This window comes from Aythya ferina (assembly GCF_964211825.1).
Source record: "Aythya ferina genome assembly, chromosome: 19".
Classification (NCBI taxonomy): Eukaryota; Metazoa; Chordata; class Aves; order Anseriformes; family Anatidae; genus Aythya; species Aythya ferina.
The window spans coordinates 2,801,766-2,828,917 of record NC_140309.1 but is presented as its reverse complement, the minus strand read 5'-3'; the positions used below and the strand labels follow the sequence as shown (position 1 = coordinate 2,828,917).

The 27,152-nt window shown below is 45.2% G+C and overlaps 1 protein-coding gene across 1 annotated transcript in view; it reads left to right on the top strand.

Annotated features, from left to right (window-relative positions):
* The window catches only part of GALNT17 (polypeptide N-acetylgalactosaminyltransferase 17), a 213,375-nt gene that overhangs the window by 66,047 nt on the left and 120,176 nt on the right, over nucleotides 1-27,152 (top strand). The window contains exons 3-5 of the mRNA XM_084493001.1: nucleotides 13,676-13,842; nucleotides 22,347-22,521; nucleotides 24,619-24,816. Of these exons, the coding sequence (XP_084349127.1) occupies nucleotides 13,676-13,842; nucleotides 22,347-22,521; nucleotides 24,619-24,816 (540 nt within the window). The remainder of the gene's footprint in view (nucleotides 1-13,675; nucleotides 13,843-22,346; nucleotides 22,522-24,618; nucleotides 24,817-27,152) is intronic.

Below are 27,152 nucleotides of genomic sequence, written 5' to 3'. Positions count from 1 at the left end.
TGACACGGGGAGCTGGGTGAGTCTGTCCTGCAGTCGACGGCATGTTTTGGAGGATGGTCAACCACAAAGCTTGAATCTGTTGAAATAATTTAAAAATTCATTATTTTTTTTCTCCTCCTCACTGTCCCTGAGTTGGGGCCATTCAATCAATCCTCCACTGAGGGTCTCCCAATGACTCTTTTTCTTCATTTATGTGAAATAGCTTGTGTGCATGGGGAGAGACGGGTAAGTGGATGTGACACTCATAATGGCTCTGGCTTTTATGTCCCTTAGACCTGTCTGAACCTAATAACTTTATTGCAAGAGCCTGTCACAAAAATAAATCCTATTCTGCACATCCTATTTTTCCAACTTAGGAGATCGTTTCTTGTTAGAACTTGCTGAGTAAGTAATGTGCACTTAAAATGTCTGTATGTACCTAAATATATAAATTGTAATGTATATTTTTGATACCCGCAGTTGTAAAAAATATAAAGCACAACATTTCTGAGAAATAGTTACTGGAAATAAGGTAGGAATTAAAAACAAAAAACCTTTCATGAAGAAATTCAATGAGTTTTAGAGGTTTAATGATCAGAAATTCAATTTATGAGAATCCTGTGTTCTGAATCTATAAGCATAAAACTGTACCAGACAGCGTTAGGTCTTTTAAAATTCTTGGGTAATAGAAAATGGTTTTCTGTTCCATGTACTTCATAGGGTAGATACAATTGATTTAATATTGATAATCTCTTTTGCAAGAAGACATGTGCAACTGAATCAGCAAAATAGGACCTAAAATAAGCAATCAATGAATGGAGCGTGATTAGGAAGTGGCATTTTGAATAGCAGTCTGAACACTTGCTTTCTTTTAAGCTCGTTCATAATCTTTACAAAAGCCAAATGAAGATCAATTCATTTCCTGGTGAAGCTTTATTTTTGTGAACGGAACTTGAATGAAGCTTGTTTGAAGTCAATAGCTTTAGTTTGTGGACTTATTTGTCATCAGTTCAGAAGGATATGGAAGTCTTTGTTTTTCTACTGAGATTTAAAGACTGAACCTGGTATGGATATATGAGTAAAAGCTGAGAAGCAGTAAATTTGGCTGGATTAAGGAAACTTGAGCATGCTTGAACCTGCCTGGATGCACACAATGTGTGTGCGGAGACAGCAGAAGATTGTAACATGATTTATAATGTATTGTGTTTTAGTCACGGTGCCTTGCAGCCCAATCCTCAGTAAATCATTCAATCCAATCAGTGCACCATTGATATATAAGAATTTACCTCCCAGGTTTTCAGCTGCATCGATACAAAGTACATAGCTGTTTTCTGTGGCAAGGCAGAGCATGTGCTGGGCTGGGAGAGGGTCTGTGAATATCTGCCGGCTGCAGGGACAAAAGAGAAGTCAAGTCTTGGATGTATATTAATTAATCTGTTGAATTTGGCTGTGCAGGTGGGATATGATTTTGTGTGTTAGGTTTTTATTGGCTCCCCATGAGACCTAAGACAAAAGTCAGACAGCATTCATGAGGTGAGGGAGAGAGGGAAGAAGACTCCTGAATCTTCTGGTTTTGTGGCTTTTGGGTGTTTGCTCATCTTTAGCAAATATCAGATGTGGCCCCAAATCTCTGATAATATATATAAATAAATGACAAGTGTGTATTGGTAAGGTGTGGACCATGTATCACTATATGTATTTCCAAACATGTTTACTTCCTTTTTGGTGTCTGCTCACAGCAAGTATATCATAGCCATTGCTGCCTGAAAATGTACCTAATAAGCTAGTCTGTATTTATGGCCTGAAGTTGCACTGTGCTTCTGTCTCCTTTGGGAGTTGTTGGTTGTGGCAGGGTGAGAAAGGAGCTGACTTCCAATGTGTTGGCCTTTAGATACTCCTGTTAGTTTTTCAGTTGCAGCAGCAAACAAATCTATAGTCTTAAATCATGTTGTTTGGGTTTAAGTAATAGTAAAAGACTTTTCCAAAGTGTCTGTGCTAGATAGCTGTGAACCTGTTGTCATTTGGATGTCTGTAGATAAAGGCAGGCATTTAATAGGCTTAGCAAAAAAAGAGAAAAGGTCTAATACCTAAACTATGGGGCACACTTGAAATTCCTCACTATACCGCCTCCAGCTCATAGTTAAAAATTACAGACAAGTTTTTTGATTCTTAACCCTGTAGCAGTTCAGGTTGCGTTTGGCTGTGTTCGGTTGGATTCCTCTCTGAGCTGCCTAGTAGGTATGCGAATGGCGTTGTGTTTTGTGCCCGCCTAAGCTGGATTACCTCTCTTCTGCATGCTTGGTCTCTGTGCCTGTCAGTTTTGTCTCCCAGTGTTGTCTCTCCTGTGTTTTCGTTGTGTGTGTGTGTGTGCTTTGTTTGGTTTTTTGTTTGTTTTCTCCCAGAGGAGAGTGCAGCAGGTAAGAGTATAAAATTCATCCAGGAGGAAATTTAACCACAGAACAGCAGTGGTGGTGTGTATTTTTATCTGTGGAACAGAGAGAAACTTCTGGCATGTTGGAGTGTATTCTTGGCCTCTTGTGCTTCTTGCAGCAGAAAACAATTATTTCATGAAAAACAAGACTATGGACAATGTGGCCAGTCATTGCTTTTGAACTCTGTCCCTAAACACCTCTCCAGTCTTCAAGAAGCTTCTTGCCCTCTCTGTGCTTAATGTCCACTGCCACTAACAGGGGACAGCAATATTTTTTAGCCAGTTAGTTGAATTCAGTTAACAGGTAACCAAAAATGGAATACAACTAGAAATGCAGACCTAAATCAACCTAATCCTTTATTTTACATCTCTTTGGTATTGCTTCTGACTTGCTTTTTTTCCCAGACCAAGTGACCTGTGTCTGTTACCCAGTGGTAGGTAACTGTAACCTCTGTGAGCAGTCTGTGCTGTGCGGAAGGTGGTGGTGCTGGCTCCAGCAGGCTTCTGCTGGGGCTGCAGAGCTCCCTCTGTTGAATTTTTCAGCATGCAGAAATTTGCCACGCAGGGCTGAGCAACACCCCTTTGCTGGACCTGGTCCAATTTTGACAGGTTATGTAAACTTAGGAGGTGATTTCTGTACATAACGGAAGAGGTTGGTTTAAAACCTCTTCATCTTGCCAGTTCATAAACCAGTTAGCAGAATGGAACTGCTATTACCCAGAAAAGTTATCTCTAAAAATCAGCTATTTCTTTTAAATTCATCACTTTTATACTACCTGTTAGAGCAGTAGCATTGTTCCACCCGGTGTTCAAGGCAGCACAAGTGTTAGCCACTTTTCTTATTCACTGCCCTAAGTACATGCAGTGGATGTCAAAATCTTGAGTTTCCATGAGATCTATTCTAGTAAGAAGCTCTGAAGGTAAGGCCATATAGGAAGGACTGAATATTAAATTTGGCAGGCAAGGCTTATGGCTGTGACAGTTCTATACCAATGTACCAAAGCAGAGCTGTGAAGCTGTTTGTGTAAGGCTGCTGGGTGCTTGCTGCCCCAAAGTTGCTGTCCTGAGAGATGCTGCCAGGGCTAGAATTCACTTCCCAGCAAGTGAACCCCAAAAGTAGCAGCATCAATTACACCTGACAGCAGGATAAACATACCTTGGAGAGAAGGGTGGAGTAAATTGTCCTTTGGCAATACCAGTGTCTCTGTGCTGACCTATCAGGAAGCTTTGACTTCTGCCTTAGTCTGAACGTCTCTTAATTAGCCATATCCAGTGTGGTGTCTGCGTGATCGGCTACATGAGCAGCTGACACCTCTAATAGAGGGTGTCAAAACATACACTGTTAATTCACAGTTTTACATTACTGCCTTTCATCTTGTGACCTCTGATCACTTAGAAGCCTGTAATGCGAAGGTTGTGGTTGCCCCATTGTAGCAGAGTCAGCGTTCCCATGCTGGCTGGCACAGTGCTGCTCCTTCCTCAGTGGATGTGCAGGGGCTGCTCAGCACAGTGCTGGTGAAATCGAGAGCAGGCTTTGCTTTGGATCTGCACCCCACAGGAGGTCAGGGTGCTTCTCGCCTTGATGACATGATGCCTGTCTTTGTAAAACGCTATAGGCAACAATTTTCAAAGCCTGTTCCCTCAATCCATGCCTATTTTGACAATATTCAGCATTCAGCTCTGTTTGGAGTAGACCATTTTCAAACAAACTGACAAAAATCTTAATTTTTCTTCCTGTCTGTTGTGCATTGCCTGGGGTTACAGATAGGTCAACAGACTGGCAGAGCCAGTGCTGTGGGACCTGTGGGTTTTGTTGCTGAGTCCCACTTACCTCCTTTGGACTTGGGGTTCACCACCTAATTTCTTCATTCCCTCATTTAAAAAGAAGATATTATCAACTTTGAGTGGCATCAAGTACTGCTTGAATTATTGGTGTCTTAGCTAAGAGGAGAGCAAGCTCCTTCTCCTGAAGACTCAATGGACCTCAGAATCCCCAGTTCTGGGGATTTCCATGGTGTCCAGGGACATCCAGGCTTGGTCCCAAGGGCGATACATTTGCCTCCTTGCAATGTGGCCCCATGGGATGAAAGTACTGGTCTGTGTCTAGCCCTACCTTGTCATGCTGTATGTTGTCCTTGTGGGACTGATGAGGAGCAGGTCAAGAGCCCAGGGGCTCTAAGCAAGAAGCAGAGACAGTGGATGTCATTACCTGAACTATCCTGAAAAGTGTATACCTGGTGATAGGCACCCATAGGCTGCCTGCAGGACTGTAAGCCAAACTGCATTAACCTGCTGCTCTGACCCTGCTACACCAAAACAGTCCTGGTACCCTCTCTGGATAATGGGTCAAAATTTATAGCATGTTTTGTATGGGGACTGCTCTGACAGTGCAGCCTTGGGAACTAAAGGATCAGAGCTTCCTATGCACTGAGAGATGTATTGATGATTCTTTTAGTTGCAAGACAATGTTTGCTCCAGCTTGGCTTTACAAGAGCTTAGGAAAACAGCAATCTATGTGATAGTAATTTAGGGGAGAATTCCACTGAATGTGCAGAAATTCTAAACCAGTTTTATTTTATGCACCTTTGCTTTAATGTTGCAATTCCATATATCATTGTAGGAGACGTATTTAAAAATATACGAGCTTATTAAGTTGAACTCTCTCTTGTGCTGAACCACACTTTGTAGGAAAATCTACAAAATCCTGTAAAAGCTCTGCCAACATAGTTGAGTACTTTTGCAAGCCTAACTGTTTTTAAGGACCATAAGTAACAAGAATCATTTATTCTACTAATCAAAAGAATATTTGCCTATTTAAATATTCAAACCCTCAAGCCTTATACGAGAATGAAATGTCAGCAAGGGATAAGCACGTTAGCTGGATTTATTTTGTGTGATGGCCAGCAAAGAAATGATTAACAACTAACTTCAAGAGCCAGATTTGGGAACTACTTGGTGCTCAGAATTAAAAAATAGGGGAGGAAGAAAATCTAGCCACTCTAATATGTAGGAGAGGAAGACAGCTGTGAAAAAGCTATCATTGAGATCTTTTATGAAGAAGTGTGGTCTCCATAATCAAAACCACTAAAATCTTTGCCTACTTTGTCCCTCTCCATGGGCAAGTTGGAACAGGGTTGTGCCCATTTTGTGCAACCTTGCAACTAGCATGGATTTTCATGCCTACTTCTTTCTGTTCAGTTCGTGGCTATTTATTGTGGCTGATCATATACAAGAGATGGAGAGGGCCTAGAAGGGACCCCCATTAGTAGCTGCAGGGGTAACTTCATAGGATGCAGAAGCAACAGAGCCCTAAAAATGTGGGATGTTTTGCAGGCATGGGTGTTTGCCCTCCTCCTGATGTTGGCATCCCAGAAGGGCACGTAGAAGGGATGTGCTTTCTGGTCCTTTGTGTGGTGCAGGAGAATGGTGTGTTGAACAGACCTGAAGGGCATTTTTTCAGAGATGAGTAATGGTGTGGAGTCAAAGCTAATGATGGTGTAGCCATTAGATAGGTACGCTGGTGATCAATCAGCCTGAACAGCTGTCAAGGCTAACTCGGAGGGCTTCTGCTGCTGGGACCCTCTGCCTGTGGCAGCCACCACAGCGAGTCCAGCACTGGCTTGTGGCCATCGATGCATCCCTTAAGCTGAGAGCAGATCAGAGCTCCTTGTGCTTCCAATACTACCTTGTGTGATGCTGCCTAATGCTTTCCTGGGCCAGGCATTAGTCAGACCAATTAAATTGTTCAAACGTTGCAGGAAAGCAGCCTACTGTTACTGTGTTGACCTCTTCTTCAGTGTGTATTTTTCATACTTGACATCCATGCAGAGCAGAGCCTGCCTGTCCTGCGTGACAGCACACAGGCTGTGCGTGGCATCCTGTCCTTCTGTGCTGGAAGAGCAGGATGGGGAATGCTCCCCCTTTGGGCTGAGGGGAGGGTGCAAAGCAGTGGGCAGCCCAGGGAGGGTTGAGCATCAGCAGAGAGAAAATAGGAAAAGAACTTACTCTAACGTGATAGAAAGGTCATACAGCAGACTTTTAAGTTCCTGGTCTGCTGGTAATTCATTTTTGGGCAGTTGCATGCATTCTTCTGCATCACCTCTTCGTCTGTCAAGTAGTGACTGTTCCTGCTGTGGTGGAAATGGGAAACTTAAAGCCAGCACCGCAGGTAAGTCTCCAAGTAGGGTGTGCTATTTTTCTCTTAATGTCAACAGTCACGTTGCACTGATGTTGAAAATCAATCGGAACTGATGTTAGCTGGTGCTGTCTTACAGGGTGGGACTCGTGTCATGGGGATTTTCAGCCTGTTAGTGGCCTTTCCCACTACACAAAGTATATAAAAAGTTTTGCTAGCTTGTCTTGGTTATTGAATGTATGACACTGTAAAACTCTCCTGTGCTTTGTGGGGCACTGAACAGGGATGCTTCTGTGCACAGAGGCGGCTGGCTGTCTCGGTGGTGGCAGTGGTGGCGTGGGGCAGGATGCGTGCCATGGCACGAGGTGAACGGATGCAGCGTGACTGCCCGAACGGTTCCCGTGCCTGCCAGCCATTCCTGGCAGGGTGAGCTCTGCCCTGCCTGCGACACGGGCTCAGGAGCTGCACCCTCCCTCTGCAGTTTGCAGCGGTGGCACCTGAGCCTGGCCCATGGTGGCTGGATTCCCTTTGCTGCCTTTCTGCCCCACGTATCTTTTGCCTTGAAGACTTGCCTGCCTGATGGTCTGCGCTGGGACACGATGCCCAGTGTGTTCCTGCCGGAGCATCGTGTGCCTGTTGGGCAGGCTTGCAGGTTTGTGTTGGATCAGGAACCACAACTGCAGCTTATTTGAAATCAAGGGTAGGCAAGTGGGGGGGCTGGGACCCCTGCACTGCACTGCCTCTGGCTTTCCCTCAATTTTTGCTGCTCTTCAGGTGCTGGTTAGCTGCGTGTTTAAAAAATAACAATGCAGCTTGGGGGAAGATGCAGTCATCTCTTAGCAGGCTGTGATGTGGCTTCTGCTGTCTGGCTTGGGCACTGTGGTCTTGCCCAGGACCCCTGTGTGGTGTTTGTCTTGTGCTGCAAGGCATGTGTGACTGCTTCCTTTTATGTGAAGGTTTTGGTTTTTGTTAGCATTTCTTAACACCTTCTCTTTGGCTTCACTCGCTGATGCACCTGCATCCCATACAGCGAAGATCTACCAAGTTGAGAGCAGGAAATGACCTTTGGAGAAGGGTTTGTGCTGATGAGGCTGTTGCAGAGATCAGCTTTGGGGCATTTGCAGCCCAAAGGGACAATAGGCAGATCCGTAAGAAGAAGCTCTGCGAATGCTCCAAAATGTGCCTGGGGTATTGCTGAGGTAGCACCAGCCTGGAGGAAAACAGCTCCTGGCAAAACTGTTGTGTCTGGTTCTGTACAATGCAAAACTGTCTCTCAAAGCAGATGGTGAGTGTTTTGCCCTTGTGTTTTAAGGCACAGGGGGTGTGAGGTTAGGTTTTTCTCTGCTTTCTTTAAAACTGTGGATTAAAAGCATCATCAGGGCTCCGTGTCTGCAGCAACAGATACTTTTCTTTCAGTGGTGGTTTTCCTAATATCTCTTTACCACCTGATATTCCCTCCAGCTCATCTGTGTCTTGATCTTGACAAAAACCTCTGCATTTTATTGCACCCCCATTGTGCAGTTGGAGAGATGGCTTCTGACAGCTCCAGGCTGGATGATCTGTGGTGCTTTACAGGCATGAGGAATGATTCATTAGAAATACATCATTAGGAAATTCAGGTTACTGATGGATCATTTTCAGACAGCCTGTTGAAGCCTACTTTTTGACTAGATCCAGGTATGACCCTTAAAACACTGGGCGTATTTGGGACCCAGGGCACATCCATCCAAAGCAGACTTTTCAGATTTATGGAGTTCTGCTTTCTCACTAGGAACGAGAACAGCTATACTTTCTGCTTAATGGTTTTTAATCTTCACTTAAAATTTTGGTAGGCATATTTATATATGGATTGGGGAGGAAGGACTCGGAGACAGTACAGCAGGGACAAATTAGGAAAAAATGATGGTCTTAATGATTTGAGGTTCTGTGCAAAATGGATGCATGTGCTGTCAGGAGTGGATGACTTGAGTGAGGCATATCGCAGAATGTAGCAGATAATTTCTAGAGTCAGTGATGAATACAGTCTTTGATGCAGCATCTGGGATTAGTGGTTACTGGATCTCAGCACTAGCAATATTTCTACTTTTGGTATCTGGAGAGCAAAATGCCCTGGGAGCAGAGTGAGCTGCAGGGCTGTCCAGCTGCTCCTGGACTTCTTCTGTGGGCTAATGTCTGCTACTATTTTTTTCTGGAGTACAAGATGACAGTGCTGTTCTCCATGGTTAGGGGCTTTGAAAGAATATGATGTGTTATTGTCTTAAATTGTCGTGTTTCTTTTGTTACATTTTTTTGGTGAAAGGTGCTACCTGACGGTGCCTGCCATCCATAGGAGATGCACCATGTGCAGTATATCGAGTCACAACATAGGCACAAAAATCTGCTGCTAGCTCTGTGCCAGCGTGGCTTAATCTGGAGCTGAAGGATCAGGCTGCTGCGACTGACGGGTGCCTGCTCTGCGCTAGGATCCAGGCGAGGTGTGCTGGTGGCGGTTTGTGCTGGGGCAGCAAAGGTGCAGAGACCGCCTGAGGTTGGTTGTCAGTCGCCTGAAAGCGGACAGCGTGACTCAAGGTGGTTGGTACAAGATAGAAATAGCTTTGTGCTCCAGGAGCCAGTTGATGTGTATTAATTAATAGAGTGGATCACGTTAAATCACAGAGCAGAGAAGCGTTTTGAAATGTCACTTGCCATCTTGTGGCCTCCCTGTGCTCCAGGAGTGCTTGCTGTGATTCCAGGTTATTTTTCTGCCGTGGGATCACGAAGCAGTAAATGACATGATATCCCTTTTCTGTCACCCAGACAGCCAATAAACATCCTAATCTCAGTTGCTGCACTGAAGAGTAGATTTACAGCTATGTGGTGGGCATAAAACAAATGATCAGAGGATTCAAAGGCAGCCTCCTGCAGTAGACAGGCCTAGTAGCAAAACGTGATTCTTTTTGTTTTGTTTTAAAATTTGCTGACTTGATTAATACAGCCTGACGTATGGCAAGCTGTTCGGCATAAACTCAGACGTATTTTCCCTCCCCCCCCATCTCCTCTCCTCATCCTTCATTTGTTTCTGAATGGCTTCTTGCATAAAGAAGTCACTGTGAAAGATACCCCCTGTAAATATGCTATATTTCATGTGCTTCCTTGTGTTTTCTCCTGATTGCAGAGTTAGGCTTTTGTGTAAAATAAAGATCTTGGATCCGAGAAAGGTGCAAGTGTCCACAGTGAGGTGGTGTCAGGTTCTCTGCACCCATCTGCCTTCTTGCTGGACCAAGGATGGAGTAAAACCTCATTAAACCCCATTCTTCTGTACTTCAGGACAAGCAACACTTCCCAATGAAAGCTCAGAGAGGTCCGTAACTTAACCCCCCGATGAGATACGTTAGTAAGACAAAACTTCCTGAGAGTTTTGTCAGCATGATTTAATGGGACATAGTCAAGCATGATTTAATGGGGCATAAAATGCCTCTTACTCTGATATCCCATTGATCTAAATGAGACACAAAACCGTAAGGGATCTGTTTCTTTTTGCTATTGATTCATGGCATTTTGATATAAATCGTGAAAGCAGGTTCCAAACTACATTTAACTGAGCAGAGCAGGATTTAGTGGGGAAAATGCCAGTGTGTAACCTGTGCTAATTAGTTTACAGGTGTTGGCAAGTAGCTGGTGTTGTGTGCTTTACCAGTCAAGTGTTTCTTACTTACCAAAGAGGGAAGTATGAGGGATTAACTGCAGTCTACTTGAATTTTCTCCAGTTTGTGCTGCTTTCTGAAGTAAAAGGCCAGGTATTGCCCTTTTGTAAACTGGCACAGTGCCTGTGTCTGGCAGCACTGCCTTGGGTCCGTAGGCTGATGTGCGCTCTGCTGCTGAGCACCTGGTACCGGGGGCACAGAAGTTTCCGAACCAGGCTTTTGGTAATGATGGAAAACTGGAAGTGGGCAAATGTCAGTTTAAGAAGAGGTGCTGGTCTTTAAGTCTATGAATTTCAATGGATTTCAGTACATGACACCAGCAAATGTATATTGTGTTCGTCTCGCCACTGTAATTTTTTTTTAAATGTAAAAGTTTTCACAATGCATGCAGTTGTTGCTTTGGAAATCCAGTTTTACTGGACTCAGAGTTGCTTGCAAGCAGACTGGCCAGGGTGTGAGCAGAGCATTAGAAACAAAACCTAGGATTGTCCTCCTAGAACACACGAGAAGCTGCAGAGGTCTCCCAGCCTGTGCAAAAATTGATTTCCTTTGGTGTTAGTTCAGCTTCTGAATAAGCTTGGAAAAACCTCAGCACAACAGGCTTATTCTAGAGCTTCTCCCTGTTGCTGGTTAGCCTCAAATCCCCCTGAGGATGTTCTCGAGTGTCACATTTATCTCATTAGTTGCAAGTCCCTGAAGAGACAAGCCCATGGTCTGGGCCAAGGATGGCAGCTGTGCCAGAATCGAGCTCTGGCTGTGTGTGTGTGTTCCCTTTTGTATAATTAGCCAGTCTTGAATCCTGAGTCTAGATGTATTTTGGCCTGGGAGCTGAATTTGGAGGGTGCTGTCTGGTGATTAGCTGAATGCTTTCTTACCAGAGGGTGATTGAGCAGGGGCAGGAGGGATGATACCTCAGATGTGGTCTGGTAGCCGGCACGTTGCTGAAAGGCATGGGCATGCCTGGGGACTTGTCCCTGAGCCCTTCGTCATTGCTCCTACTGGGACTCAGGCTTGGTGCTGGCTGGCTGTGCTGTTCCTCTATGTTTCACCTGAAACACAGAGCGCTGCAGAGTCCGAATCAGTCCCTTTTGTGTTTAAAATGCTTAGAAGACAAAACAAACCAGCTAAACCGCTTCCCATCTCTTGTAGTCATTATTCCTGCTGTTTTAATAAGTTCTCTGCTGACCCTTCTAATTATGTTTGCGATTGAGCTCTTCTCCCGCCTCCCTGGCCCCACGAGAGCACAGAAGCACCGGGTGTTCTCCTGCACGAGTGTTTGTCGACATGTCAGCTCGACAGTAATGAACCTCTGCGATGAAGCCTGGGGGCTGAAGTCCAATAGCACATGGCTGTGGGCAGAGAGCTTCCCTCAACCCAGCTGCTTTTTGCGCCAGAGGCCCGTGTGAGGAAGGCTGACAAACCAGAGGTTAATTTGTTTTCAAATTGCTGCCTTTCCCGTTCCTGTGGTCACAACCAAAGCCACCAGAGAGAGAGCGCAGTGTTTATGCGAAGCCTTTGCCTCATTCCTCCTGCCGATAGAGAACGATAGCTCTGCGCACACGAGCAGTGCGGGTATATGAGGTCCCCACTCCTTCCCTGACTTATCTCTTCTCCCCATATCTTTGCTTGCCTGTCCTTAGCAACCAGGTGAGGAGAACAGAGATAAGAGGAGTGCAGGGTGAATGCAAATCATCAGCACACGAACCTCATAGGGCTCGGTGTGAATTTTCCTCCAAACCACTTTGATCACAAACTGAGTTCTTTGTTCCCCAGAAGTGTGCACTGGGGGGAGGCTTTTCAGAGGTGTGCAGTTGTTAAAAGGAAATACTTTTGATCCCATGACCACTATTCCTTCAGTTTAGCAGGTGTCAACATATACAGAAAGCAGATTTTTAATCTCATAGTCTGTTCAGTTCAACTTTTGTGCAAGGATTAAAGAATTGCCCCATTGTGACTGTTCATTCTTTTTAAAGAGAGATCTGCTTCTTGGAAGATACTTTTTGGCATTCAGTACGTTCTTGTTTGTAGAGAGCTTGGATTGCTTTAGGGTATGCAACAGTTAAATCAGGAAATACATCCTTGTTTTCATCCAGCATAGTTGTTTAACTAAAGATTCATAAAGAACCATGCTTCTGTTAAAATCTTCATCTTTAGCATCTCATTTTGGAGTCTAAAGAATGCCTGCAGTTGCCTAAGAAACGCCCAGTACAATTAAATACAGAGTCGTTGTTGGCGAGTCAATGAGCTTGAAGCTACGCCTGGATGTCGTTCCTGCGTTTGTTCTTTCTTTGCTTATCAGGGCAGGATTTACTTGGTAAACGCTCATTGTAATTCTACGAACTCTGCTAATGTTGCATGTCTAATCCAGCATGAATGGGGAGAGGGAGCAGCAAGGCTCGTTTTCTTGTTCATCCTTTGCATGTATTTATTACAGGGAAAGATGGAGAATTTAAGTTGCTCAAAGTAGTTAAAGATCACCTGTTTGCTTTCTGCAAGTGCTTAATTAAGGCTAGGCTTTTATTTAGGGTGAAGCGTGGCATAAAACTTCATCTGCATCTCATTGGGAACTGCATGTACTCCTCAGAGAGCTCTGGGTTACCTGAAAGATCTCTTCTCCTTAGAGCTGCCACAATTCTGCTCCATGTATGTCCTCGGTTGTGATGCCTGGTGTACGCACATAACGTGAACCTGCTGCTTGCCAGGGATGAAGCTGGCTGGTAGGTGATATGGGAACACCTTCCACTTCTCTCTGGCTCTGATACGCAGAAATGTGCCTGAGTAGATGCCTAGCCACCAAAACGAAGCTCGAGTTAAGCAGTTACTCCTGTAACCCAAAGAAATGATTGCAAATCTTTGTTTTTAACTTACAGTGGCTGCGAAGTACAAAGACACCAATTCACAGCAGTGCTCTGCTGGGATACTCCAGAGACTGAAATGTATTCAGAAGAATCTATAAAGAGAGTTAAAGCATTACTAAAACTATTTAACCAAGGGTCATTTTGTATTCATTTCATTCCAAGGCAAATGGGAAGAAAATTCACAAGTGTGGTTTAAGAACAAAACTAACTTCTGAGCAGCTGTTTAATCTTAGCACAGAACAGGAAGGTGAGGTTTCTCTTTAAATGAGGAAAGACTTTCTCTGTTCTAGCAGCTGCCTGTTGTTATGTGCCTACAGACATGCATGGACACACAAATGCAACCTGAATTAAGTGAACTGTGGCTTTGCACCCTGCCCTTGGTGCTCTCCCAGCCCAGAGGATGCTCTGTCACTGCTGTCTTCCTAGAGAGCACTGCTGAAGTTATGCCCAGGCACTAACACACACATTGTGCAAAGCAATGTAGTGTTGGCCCTTGTCCTTGCCATGTATTAAACATGTGCCTAGCTCTAAGTGCTGCAGCGTATGCTCTGCTAACCCCGTCTTTCTCTTTTTCTCCTTTGTGCTGCAGGTGCAAAGAGCTGAAATACGGCAAGGACCTACCCCAGATCTCCATTATCTTCATCTTCGTGAACGAAGCACTGTCGGTTATCCTGCGGTCGGTGCACAGCGCTGTTAATCATACACCAGCTCACCTGCTGAAGGAGATTATCCTTGTGGATGACAACAGTGATGAAGGTTAGTAGTGCTGGGATCTTGGATCTCCAAAACCCTCAGGAGGGTGTTTAACTTCTTCAAATCTCATGGAGGAGTTGTTTCCTTTGGCAGTGGTGATGCTGCAGGGAGGCATGTGGCCTGATACGATGTGGGTGCTAGCTAGCACACCGGTTCTACCCTGCCCTGTTTCTCCAGCTTTTGTAGCAAAAAAGCAATGGGATCAAACTGAAGTTAAAATCTGAAATAACTTTTAATTGGAAGCATTGTTGAAAACTAGAAGGCTATAAAAAACGCAGGGTGTGACCTTAACTCTGTATTCACAGTAGCATCCACCAGTTCTGGTTTCAGGTGTATATTTATTTCCACTCGCAACACCTGGGTTGTTGCAGCAGTACACCTCTAAATGCTTACCATGGAGCCAAGGGACAAGACCCTGGAGACCATGTCTTATTTCTGCTTTGGCTCCTCACAGTGGTGTTAAACAAGACATCTTCCCCTCTGTGTGCCTCAGTTTCCTTATCGGTAAAATCAAGTCCCAAACTGTCTTTTTTTTATTTAATTATTTTTTAAAAGTCTGGGATCTGCAGAGATGCTGCTTCCTCTACAGAGGACGCTGCAGAGATGTTATATTTCTGATGTGAGAAAGATGAGTAAAGAGGAGGGAATGAACACACTAAGCCCTGTAATGGTTTTACTCATCTGGGAAGCTGAGCTCCATCACAACTGCGCTCTCACTCTCCCTCCTCAAAGGGAAAGGGGAAGAAAATATGATGGGGAAGAAAAACAGGGCTCACAGGTTGGAATAAGAACATGGAGATCACTCACCAGTTACTGTCACAGACAAAACAGGCTCAGCATAGGGTGATTATAGGCCCCTGCTCCTGGGTGGGCTCCTCTCCACGGGCTGCAGCTCCAGCCTGAGGCCTGCTCCTGCGGGGGCTCTCCATGGGCCGCAGCCTCCTCCAGGCCACATCCACCTGCTCCACCGGGGGCTCCTCCACAGGCTGCAGCGTGGAGATCTGCTCCATGTGGGACCCATGGGCTGCAGGGGGACAGCCTGCTCCACCAGGGGCCTCTCCACAGGCTGCAGGGGAATTTCTACTGCGTGCCTAGAGCACCTCCTGCTGCACTGACCTTGGGGGCTGCAGGGCTGGCTCTTACTCCTTGCTTCCCAGCTGTTGTTGCACTGCAGTTTTCTTTTGCCCTTTCTTAAATCTGCTCTCAGAGAGGCGCAACCAGCCTTGCTCACTGGCTCATCTCTGGTCCCTTTAGAGCCAGATGAAACTGGCCCTTATCTAACATGGGGCAGTTTCTGGGCTCTTATTGCAGAAGCCACCCCTGCAGCCTCCCTGCTACCAAAACCTGGCAACGTAAACCCAATACAGACCCATGTAAGACAGGCCATGAAAAAATGTGGAGGAAGATGTTAGGTTTCCTGTGTTAGATACTTGTGTTTTGGTTCAACCTTCTTGCAATCTCACCGTCAAAATGCCTTCCCTTCTGGCTTTTGATAACGCAAATTTTCCAGAGGTTAAATGTCACATGGAAGCATTTTCAGACTTGAATTCTTCCCAGATCTGTTCTTCCAGTGTGCAGTTGGTATCACTTGAGCAGTTAAAATTTCACGAAGATCAGCAAATGGTTGTCACTTCGATTACTGCCACCTTCATTTACATTGCACGCTTCCAATATTATTTAAAAAAATAATAGACATGGGCTGTGGATTCTGTGATGAGAAGGGAAGAACAGGGAGTCTGAGAGGTTACTCGTCTGTCTGCAGTGAGATGAGATGGTACACAGCAAGCTACTCAAGCCTGCAAAAATAGGCACTCAAATCCCACAGTAATGAGCACCATAGAAAGCTGATGAATTATAATTACTAGTAGAAGAAACAGGAGGCCAGCTCCACAGCTGATGGAAATCACAGCAGCTCTAGTGCAGAAGCTAGGGTGATGCACACCAGTGAAGCTGTGGGGTTTCAGAGCTGGAACAATTCAAATAGTGAAGAGGAAACACAGGTGACCTGTTATTGCAGTATTTAGTATTGCCCAGTTTGAAATACCAAAATGAGATGCTGCTACTCAAAACTGAACCATGCCAATGGGGTGAAGAGAAGAGCTCTCTTTATTAGAGAACCCCTTGGTAATAATTACTGAGCTTTTGTACCCACTGCTATGCACAAAGAAATATGTTTCTGAACAGCCTCCACCAGCCATTCAGTATGCAGCACTAATATTGAGTCAAGGACTCTGGAGACACTCATGAAAGACATGAGACAGTGAAATGAATGCTTTCAAAAAGCTTCATCCCCTGAGTAAGCTGAGACTGCAGCTGGTGTTGAGGATGTGGAATGAAATCTCTTTATCCACCACTGAGGTTGCAAGCCAATGTTTTCCCTGGTGGCTTGCTGCAAGGGCTGTGGCAGTGCTGGGGGGGGTTTGGTGGTGGGGCTGGGTGGTGGCAGGGTGTTGACAGGACAGCACCACGATGGTGGCTAAAGCCTGGTGTGTGCTCGAGCACTCACAGCTGTGGGATTTCCTCTTTGTGCCTGTTTTAGCCGGGCTGACCAAGGTGCTTGGGTTGTGCCAGAGTGCCTTGTGGCACCCACCTGGCTGGGGAGGGAGATGCAGGTAGAGGAGCTACACTGAGGGAGCAGAAATGCCTACAATGTGTGCGGGAGCTAGGAAAAGCCAACCTCCTTATACACGGTGGTTGCATGCTCTGTGCATCCCACCAAGAGGCTGCATTGACCGCATCAGGAGTGTGAGCATCCAGAGTCCCTTGTGAAAGAGCAGGGTTTGACAGAATGTGAGCACCAAGGTGGTTCTATCCTTACAGACCTTCCTGGGGAAGTATAAAAGGAGAATGGGAGTAGGGAACAGTTTGAGGGAACCAGGCGATGCTGTTAGCCAGTAGGGTTAGTTAATAATGTCAGCACTACGCTGTTGTCTTTGTAGGCATCATGACAAATGAGATTTTTAAGGAGGGATTTGAGGAAGATAATGAGGTAACTTGGCAGATGTTTATGGAGAGCTCATCCCAAGCGTATAATAGTCTAGTTTTCTCCTGTAAAAGAAATGATGCAAACAAATACATATCTCTTGGACCTATGCGTTCATTGTCTGCATCTTCAAGGAGTTTCAATGACAGCAAAAAATTATTAATGGCAATAACGTTGTCACATAGTTCACACTAATGGTAGGAAATAATTGTGAGCAGCAATAGCAACATCTTGCAGTTCATACTTCGGATATTGCAAACAAAATCATTGTAATACATGGATTTATCTTCAATAGGAAAATAATTACAGGAAAATAGATTCTCATAAGCTGTAAGATTTAGCGATGGCTCCTGGAGAAGCAAGTGCTAGTGCCAAGCAGCAGGGGTGGGATTGCATGCGGGTGGCTTCCATTGAACGAGGTGAGGAGTTACTGGAGCCTTTTGGTGAGCAGCTGTGTCTGTTTGAGGGGTGGCTTCTGTGGGTGTACGGCTTGTCACAAAGCCTTTGGGCTCTGTTTTGTACACCAGGCAGGAGACTGACCTTCAGAGAGTGGGGTCTCAAAAGCAGTAGGAATATTAAAACCAGGTGGGTTCCTAGGAGCAACCTCTGGGCAAGTCACTGAAGACTTACGAGAACCTGTGGCTGTGGGCTGCAAGCCGGGGGGATGCGGGGTTCTGGTGCAGTTTTTGCTAGGAAATACTTCTCACAAACATAAAGAGGAAATAGAGGTTGGGAATATGTATAGGTAATGTAAGAGTAACATGTTTTCCCAACCCAAGTATTAAAAGACCCCTGGGATTTTCAAGTCAGCTTCAAGTTTTAAAATTAGTTGCAGGGATGGAGGTGAGATGTGTGTACTCTGCGCACCTCAGTCTGGCGTCTGCCCTTCAGGCAGCCCACTGAATGCTTACAGAGATGGGAGCAAAGCCTCTTGGTGTTTGGCAGTTTCAGACTGGAACAAACTGCTCCTGAAGGCTCCGTAGACGCTTTTTGCCCTCAGCTTTGTTGTAATGTGATTTGTACAACAACACTGCATAACTTAAAAGTATGCAGTGAGAGATTAAAAGTTAATAGATGTGGATGTTCTGATTCTTCCTATCTGAGCTGTAAATAGATAAAAGATAAGAACGTATTGTAACTGGAAGAAAATCCCTTCATCAAGGAAGAAGCTTGGGGAGTTGTAGTTTGAGTCCTTTTCCCCCTAGAGCTGCACGTTATACTTTGTAAAGACTTTTTTTGGAGGTTGCTTTTGTTTGTGTTTGTTGTAGGGGTGTAATTACAAAGTGAGTGCACAGGTTGTGTTTCTGAGTGATAACATGTTTCGTAGGTTGTTGGAGGGATGCAGCAGCATGCCCCTGAGATGCTGCGTTATCTCACAGTTGCACACTTTGTCTGAGTCTGTTGCTTAATCAACACCTGTTTTTTTTTGCTGTCTGCCTTCTAATGTTTTTAATCTGGGATAATATCTCTTTGAAAAGCAAACCTTCTGGTATAAAAGAAAACCTTTGAATAAAAGTCTGCTTAGAGTAGCTGACTACACCCAGGTACACATGCTAGCGGTTGTAATTTGCCTCCGTGTGAAGTATTATTGGTGACTTGATGTATCACTGTCTGGTTTTGCAGCTGGTTTCAACACCAACAGCCGTGGTTTGTGTGCGCTCTCCCAGGAGCTGGCTCGCTTGCAGTGTGTGTGCATGTGTGTTGAGGTCAGTTTTTAACAGACTTGCAAGAAGCTGAGTCTTAGCTTTTCCTAGATATTGGCCTAATTATTCTAGTTGCTCAAACCTGAAGATGGATTGTTTAATTGCAGCTGACCTGGTGCCATCCCACTGACAATCAGGACTCAGGCTTTCAGTCCCTGCTGAGGTGGGAGGGGAGCAGCAAGCCTTGTTGGTTTGTCCCTATTTCTTTGGCTTTAGTCAGCCATAAAGTTAAGATCTGAAGGCACTTTGTGGGACCAGCTTGGCCTCTATCTCCATCCAAGAATTGGTTCACACACCTACTCCCTTTTCACAGTTTCATATTGAATATTTACATGCAAACATTGAAAGCTTCAGAGACTCGCCTGGATGTGAGTCTCACTGCCAAAATTTGCACCTTCATTTATTGACCACTGAAGGAGTTTCTTTTGTAGGTTGCTGTAGGATTCCAGCCCACAATAGCTTCAGCGTTTCAGGCAAGCGAGAGCGCGGGGCAGAAGGGAGTGCTGGTGTTCCCATGGCACTGGAGCATTCCCAGCTCCGACCCGGGTGTCCCCCAGCCTGCAGTTTCTGATAACAGCCTTAGGCTCTGTGGACTTTTCCCACCTGGCTCAGCCTTGCAAACACTCCTGTGTTTTCCTTAGGGGCATAGAGGACACATGGTCCACTCCCTAGGCCTTGGTCTTTGCTCCTTTCTTTCTGTGCCACTGGGTAGTTCCCACCGTTGGTTCTGGGGGCTTTACTGGGGACAGGAATAGCAGCATGGAACATGGAGCAGTGGATGTTCCTTCAGTTGTTTCAGGGCTAATGTCCATGGCATAGTCACTTCTAGTGGCATCAGGTGGTTCAATTTCTCTGGCAGGCCTATTTCCCAGAAAGCTCATGTAGGTGACAAAATACTTTGCAATACGTAACATAAGTCATTATGGCTGACAGCTGAGCTTTTTTAATAGAGCAACAGGTCTATTGGATTCTACTTTCTTGGACTCGCCCTTCAGTGAAGATCAATACAGACAGATGGAGAACAAAAGGGAGGATTGAAATTGAACCTCCTGGCATTTTCAGTATGGTTTCTTTCTGCAAATCTTTCCCGTAAGTGGCTTGTGCAATGGCAAAGACCAAATGTTCACAAATGCCTCCATGTGCAAGTATTGATTGCATCTGTAACAACTGAGATTCAGGAATGATGTGGGTGTGTTGTGAAGGATGGCCCAGGTAGGCATCTGTGAAGGATGCATGGGATGCCATGAGATATATAAGAGAAAGGGGTATCCAACTTCCATTGCAGTGCTCAGCTGGGATCACACTGACAGATGTAGCCCCTGTAGATCCACCCATACAGATATCTTATGGGTTCGTGGGCTGCTTAGACACTCTTTTGATTAGGAGGAATGAAGCAGTGGTGTTTCTGAGCTGGATGTCATGCTAAAATTGTCATTGGTGCAGTATCTTGTGGACATGCTAATTTCCAGCAGTGTTGCTGTTGATGCTTTTCAGCACAGCCATGTCAGTCCTGCAGGGATGACTTGATACTCAAATGGGAATTTTGCAGAGCATTCCCAGAGAGTGGGATTTCATGCGTGGTCCCTGATACTGTTTTTTTCACACCTGAACTTCTGCACGTGCTGAGAAACAACATCCAAAGCCCACCCTGCTGGCTGGACGCTGGGGAGATACCTCCTCATACCAAGGCAGATGTGCCACATGCTCATTGCCTGCTGTGCAACGTGCCCTCTTCCTGCAGAGCTGCTCACAAGTGCGAGAGGCTGCCTGAGGCTAACACAGGTGTGCAGCCGTCCTGTTGTGAGGGCTTACACAGGCACATGAGAAAAGCAAATTCTTGTCCAAGAAGGCAAGTGCTGAGGCAAAATGGGAGGGAAGCAGGGAAACTAGCCCAGAAATCTGTGCCAGGTTGTGCAGGAGGCCTATAGCACAAAGAGATGCCACGTTTCCCATGTCTGGTTAAAGCTTTTGTCTCCAAGCATTTCTGCACTTGGGAAGCAGTCCCTTAGGGATACTTCTTGTGGGCAGGGGAGGGCAACTCTGACCTCTGCTGATGGAGGTGCAAGGTTAAAATGATGCTCAGTCCCAAACATCTTCAGCATCCCTTCCTGGTCACAGGGGGTCCAGCCTTGTGATGTTTGACACGTGCACAGCTGTGCTGAACTGGCCTGTGTGCTCTGTACCTGTTGGCACCCAGCACCCCTTCAGGCAGGAGGAGGATGCAGCTATGGCTCCCCTGGGGGTTTCTGCCCATTACACAGCACCATGGGGTAGGCACCTCCCAGGCTCCACCTGTCACCACACTCAGGAGGTAAAGTTACAGTTCTTCCTGGCTCACTAGAGCTACACTCTCCTTCAAGCTGCTCATGAATGTTTTTCCTGTTTCCCATCAACGGGGTAAGCTTAGAACTTCAATTTTTTAAAATGTGTTTTAATTGTTCAATCTATTATAATGCTGTGGTCTGCAGTATTAATGACAAAACAGGTGAAAGGCTGGTACTGGACTTGTGGGGTTTCATATGCCAATGTCCCTGTCTCCTTAAAACCATTCAGAAGAGTTGTTGTCTCCATAAAACATTGGTTTTTCTCTGAGTAGCTCAGCATGAAATGGAAGTTGCTGAGTTATGTATGTATGTGATGCAGATGCACTGAGTTGAGGAAGGGGCTCATTTGCTTTATTCTTTTTATTCCCATTTCAGCATAAAAGAGAAATGAGACTTTGGGGAAATTGGTATGTGAGGGGAACCATCCCAAAAAGGCGGTTTGAAGAAAGCACATTTTATTTACTTGGCAGAAGGCGTGGAGGGAAAGGGAAGAGAGGATCCCGTATCCTTTGATGCAATCTCGAGCTAAGCCCAACAGATGGGACTTAGTGTTTACTTTTCTGCTCTCCACTGCTGTTTTCTTCACGTAGGAACCACTTTGTTGCTATAACCTGTGGATTATGTTAGTGGTGATCTGGTGATCTTTTTTATTTTTTTTTTTCCTCTGGAAAAGGGAGTGTATGTGAGGGGTATGAACTGACCAGGAGGTAAAAGGACTAAGGCAGAGCACTAGAAAAGCCAGGCACAGAATGTGGCTTCTGTAACGGGAGGCTGGTGGCTCTTCTCACTGCAGTACGTGTGTAGTGGGGCACATCTGTTGGAAATTGGTATTTATTTGTTTGTTTTAAGTGTTGGGCAGAGTGTTTCAAAAGGTGGAAGGGTGCACGTGACAGGTTAACGCGTTGTGCCCGTACATGGGATGGTTTCCAGTCTTATGAACTGAAACTAAATCTTAGTCTGAGAATCTCAAAGATTCTCAAATGGGGCAGTTGAAATTTTGGACGCTTTTCCAAATTGTTGAGAAAATATACTGGTATTTTCCACTTATTGCATGCAACCCTTCATATGCTTTCACCCTCAAAAACCCAGAGTGTTGTTTGTGCTCCGCTGACAACTTGTAAGTACAGCAAAGTTTGATGCTGGTCATAACTGCAGACGGAGAAATCCATGTTGTTCTCAGCCACAGCCGTGTACAGGCATAGGCAGCGTAATTACATGATCTGCAGTTCCCAATGAACATAAGATACATGGTTCTGAGGCTCTTTTTTATAAAGCCAAAACATCTCTAATCCTATCAAGGTCAGTCCAAAGTCAGGTCTGTGAAAGTGGTCTCTTGCAAGGCAGCGTTGACTGAATCTTAGTTACCAATAATTACGTCCCTTCCAGGGGTGGTGTCTGGTTCCAGTAAGTCACACTGGTATCCGTCAGTACAGCCGGCTGGTTTCAGGTGAAAACTGTTGTGCCTTTACAACGGGCTCTCTGGTACTTCTCCTCTAGAGGAACTGAAGGCGCCGCTGGAGGAATATGTCAACAAACGATACCCGGGGCTGGTGAAGGTGGTGCGCAACCAGAAGAGGGAGGGCCTGATCCGTGCGCGCATCGAGGGCTGGAAGGCTGCCACGGGCCAGGTCACTGGATTTTTTGATGCCCACGTGGAGTTCACGGCTGGCTGGTAGGTGCTCGACCTCGGGGTCCCTGTTAGTGTGTGTGCACGGGGTGTCCGCTGCCATGTAGGGTGGTCTGTCCTTCTGTAAGGATGTGTGTGAAAACCCCTGGCTTATTAATCTTGGCTTTCTGTACCAAATGGCCACTGATGAGATACGTTGAGATGACATAAGGAATATCTTTCCTTGCTCTTGTTTTCTCTAATCATTTCCTATTCCCCCCTTTGATGGACGCTCCTCCCCCCCCCCCATCCACTCTAGTTTGTTTTTCGGGTAGATTCAGGTAGATTTCCTGTTCTCTTAGCCCAAAGTACTTTAAGTTTTAAAAAAAAAAAAAGCAGACAGCAAGGGATTGAAAGAGAAAGCATTTCCCGCATTCTTGCCCTTTGCAGCTGGATCCCACTGGGGAAGGCTGATGTTTTAGATTGATTTGTTTCTTCTGCAGCAAAGAATAAGTGCAGAGGCGCAGAAGCAGCGAAAGGTATTTCATATGGACTTTTTTTGGAGAGATTCAAAACATTTGAGTTCAAGTGGTTTAAGCTTCTGTGAATCTAAATCATGAGAAGAAACTGAGAGTGGTTTTTCTCTCTAACAAAGTATAAAAAATAAATGGTCCAAGTTTAGAGAACTGGAGGTAGAAGCTACTAACTTACGTCTAATTTGACCAGAGAGCAACATCCACTAGAAAAAGGCTTTAACATCAACAAAGAATTCTGTGCAGTTACGGGATTTTTCATAACAACAGCACATGTGAAGAGTGTATTTAGGAGTTGTTTCTTATGTTGATATCTGTATTCCCAGCTAAACGTTCCTTTCAAGGTCACTAAGTCTTCACACCGAATTTTATTGCTATACAGAGGAAGCTACAATTTACTGAGCTCTTGAAACAGCTTTTCTAGGGATAGAGAGGGAGCATTTCTGCAGCATGGGCATGGCTCTCTGATATTTTGTACCTGCTGCTATTGCTGGAGGCACCAAGAGTGGAAGTTGTTCCTTGTGTTGGCAGACCAGACCTGCTCTGTCACTGGTTCTTGGGCTGCCGAGGTGAGGCTGAGCATACCCCTACTCTGGGCACATTTGCATGTCCCCAAGATGAATTTTGTAGCTATAGAGCCTTTTTCTTGAGCCTTCTCCTCACCTGTCTCTTTTGATGGTCCATATTTCTTCTATGGAAAGTGTCTATTTCTTCTGTGGAAAGTGACCACTTTTTCAGAGCCTTTCCTGGCTGTTGCATCAGTCCATACTGCAAGTCTGGCCCTTAGGTAATGGTTTGGCTGATTTCTTTGCTACTTTAGTAGCAGTATCAGGAAAGCTCCGTTTAAAAAATAAAGAAATTTTGAAATTTAAAAAGTTCTGAATATGGAATTACTCTTTAATAATGCTTTTTTAAACCAGCATACCAGAGAAAACATGGTGTACTGGCTCTGCGGGAAGAGATAAGTTGTAGTTTTAGAGGTTTAATTCATTTCAACAGCTTAATGCCTTAGTTTGTGAAAATCATTTTTTCCTTGCGCTGATAGCCTCAGCTTGTCCATGAATTTTCATAGAAGTAGTCAGTTGTGTAGGAGAGTGCTAAAACTCCCCAAACATGCAGGGCTGCATCTGTGTACTCCGATTGCAGGCCCACGCAAGGGATGCGTCCAGGCAGGAAATCCCATCAAATGCAAGTGCTGAAACCTCTCGCTGCATCTCCCTTGTGGCTGACAAAGCTTGGCAAGCCTTTCAGGAATAACTTTTTAATCCTGGCGGTGTAAATGCATTGTCTCCGAGCACAATTTCTGTGCTGATAGAAGCAGAGGCGAGTGGATCAGTAGGACAGGGGTAGTGCACTGCAGTCCAGGACTGCTCGCTGGCGCTGCGAGGGGCCTCGTGTTGGTCACCGACCCCCACTGGGTGGGTTTTGCTATATCTCTTTGAAGGCAGGATGCCACTTGTGAATGACAGCAGAGAGGGGTCCACGAAATTCCCTTTTAGGTACTGAACAGTGACAAGACACATTTCCTCATCCTCATTTAAGTGTACAAGCTGTAGAAAAGCAACAGTGTGTGCAAACTGGGGAGAAATTAGTGGTCTTTTCCTGTACTTTGCTTCTTTTTACCACCCAGGGCTGAGCCAGTACTCTCACGAATTCAGGAGAATCGAAGAAGGGTCATTCTTCCCTCCATCGATAACATCAAGCAGGACAACTTTGAGGTGCAGCGCTACGAGAACTCTGCCCATGGGTACAGCTGGGAGCTGTGGTGCATGTACATCAGCCCCCCCAAGGACTGGTGGGACGCTGGGGACCCCTCACTGCCCATCAGGTATGTCACAGAGCTGGGGACCATTCCAGTTCTGTCAGTGAGGTGTGACGGGGCAAAATGGGGAAAGATAAAATGAGAAAGCCAGCTTATAGAGACTGGATATCGAATGGTAACAGGAGGCAGCTCAGAGAGGCTGCCTGTTGGGCTGTAACACAAACCCAAGCCAGGGAGGGTTTTTGCTGGAGTGCTTTGGGAAGAGGTGTTATTTGGTAACGATGTGCAGAAACACAGGGGGGTATAGGAGCTGTGTAGATCTATACGGTTTTATGTTTAACTGCATTCGACAGTCGCTTTACTTCAATTATAGCATTAAGTTTTTGCAAATCATAAGGAATGAGGTGATTATTCCTGTATAATGAACTAAGTGTGAATTCATGAAATATGGCACCGTGTTTTCTTGAATAAAAAGTGCATTTCCTTTCCAGGCAAACTTTATAAAAATAAATCTTAGCTTGTTCCAATGCTGAGAGGCCTGCATGGTCGGCAGCTCTGAAATGTTGCCCCAACCCCTTCAGGCTTTAGGTATGGGACAAGTCCATTTGGGAAGAGAATAGCTCAGTGTAGGGGGGAGGCTGAGGTTGTGCTGCATGCAGAGTTCAGTTATTTCCTCTTGACAGCCCCTAAATATGGGGGATGTAACGTAGACACTGCTGCTTTGGGTTGTGGCACGTGGAAATTGGGGCACAGGAGTTAGAAAGAGCCAGGGCGGATGGGCAGTGCCTCTGTGCCCTGCTCTGGGAAACAGCTTCTGTACCAGACCCAGTAGCCTCATGGTGATGTTAAATAATTAAACAACTTACTAAAATAACGTTGTTAACATGCACTGGGGGAAGGATTATGAGAAAGATAAATGGGTAGTGTCCACAACAAAAAGCTAATGGAAAAATACTGTCTCTTTGCATTATGTTGTGTAACCACATACAGACCAGAAATAAATGACTACAGTTATTTTTTTGTCATATAATGCTATGAAAACTATGCACTTCATGACAGTATGTGTATGAAAGGGATGCCAGTGCAGTACTCCATGTAATTATGCGTGGGATTAGAGGAAATTCTTAAATTACCATATACAAAGGTACATTAGTTTTAGGGTGACCTTTTAAGATAAGAGTGGGAGTGGAAAAAGGCAGTTTGTTCCTTTTTGGGGGATGTGTGTGTGCGTGTCTTGGTTTTCTTTGCTTGTTTCATATCGGTGGTGCACGAGTTTTATGGCAGCCTGAAGAGCAATTCCCCTGCCTGAGACAGAGGCTCCAGCGTGCCCGTGAGCCCTGGTGTGACAGCCCCTACCAAATATTCAGCAGTGGAGACCAGAGACAGACAGCTGTGGGAACACGTTTGGAGGCAATTTTCTCTCATGGATTATTCACAAGATATAATTATCCAGGCAGAGTGCTGATGGCATGAAACTCATCTAAAATATGGCCTGGTCCCAAACTGGCTCCAGGTTGCTGCTCTGTCCAATAATTTTCCCAAAGAAAGTCTTTTTGAATGACTAGGACTGCTATAATACCTGGATTCTGTAATACATCTCCTGGACTATTTTTTCTATTAACATTTAAAATTCTGATACACAAAGACACCTTCGATCTTAGCACTCTGTTGTGCATGCATTTCACAGCTAGACTTTCCTTGCCAGGTTTACGGACCTCCTCTGACTACTTTCTGCCCAGAAGATAAAATTCTGCCCAGCGTAACATATGATGTCTAAATCAGTCCTCATAGAAGAGGCAGACAGTAACTGACATTTTAAACAGTCGTCATATAGATCCTTTTCTGCATCAGCATGAGCTCTGGTGAAGATATTTGAATTTTCTAGTTCAAATGTTATTAATTTGTATGTATAAAGGAATCCATGCGTGTGTACATATCTGGAAGTTCTTTGCACTAGGAGATGTAGCCAAGATTTATCCAGTCCTTTGTTATTATTGTCCTCAATAAATGTTTACTGAGGGTCCAGAAAACCTGCGTATCAAGGAAGAACAGAAGAAAACTGATGCTTTCTGTGTCCTGCCCAAAACAGGTCTTTTGGAATGCTGTGAAATTGCATGTTGACCTGATCTGGCAGCAGGTTATTCCCAGGGTGGGATCTGCCTTCTTGCTGTCTCCAGGACAGATTCATTTCCCACTTGGCAGATCATGATTTTCTGGGGGCTTTTCAGGGTATGGAGCCTGTCTGCTGCTACAGCAGTGCTGGGCTGTGAACTCCAGCACCAGCGATTTCTTCTGCTTGACTCATTTAGTTCATGCTGCATCAGGTTTTGTCAAAAAGCAGCTTTGGAGAAATTGCTGATATCTGGAAGATTTATGGCTAGATCTGCTGATTGCGCTCCAGT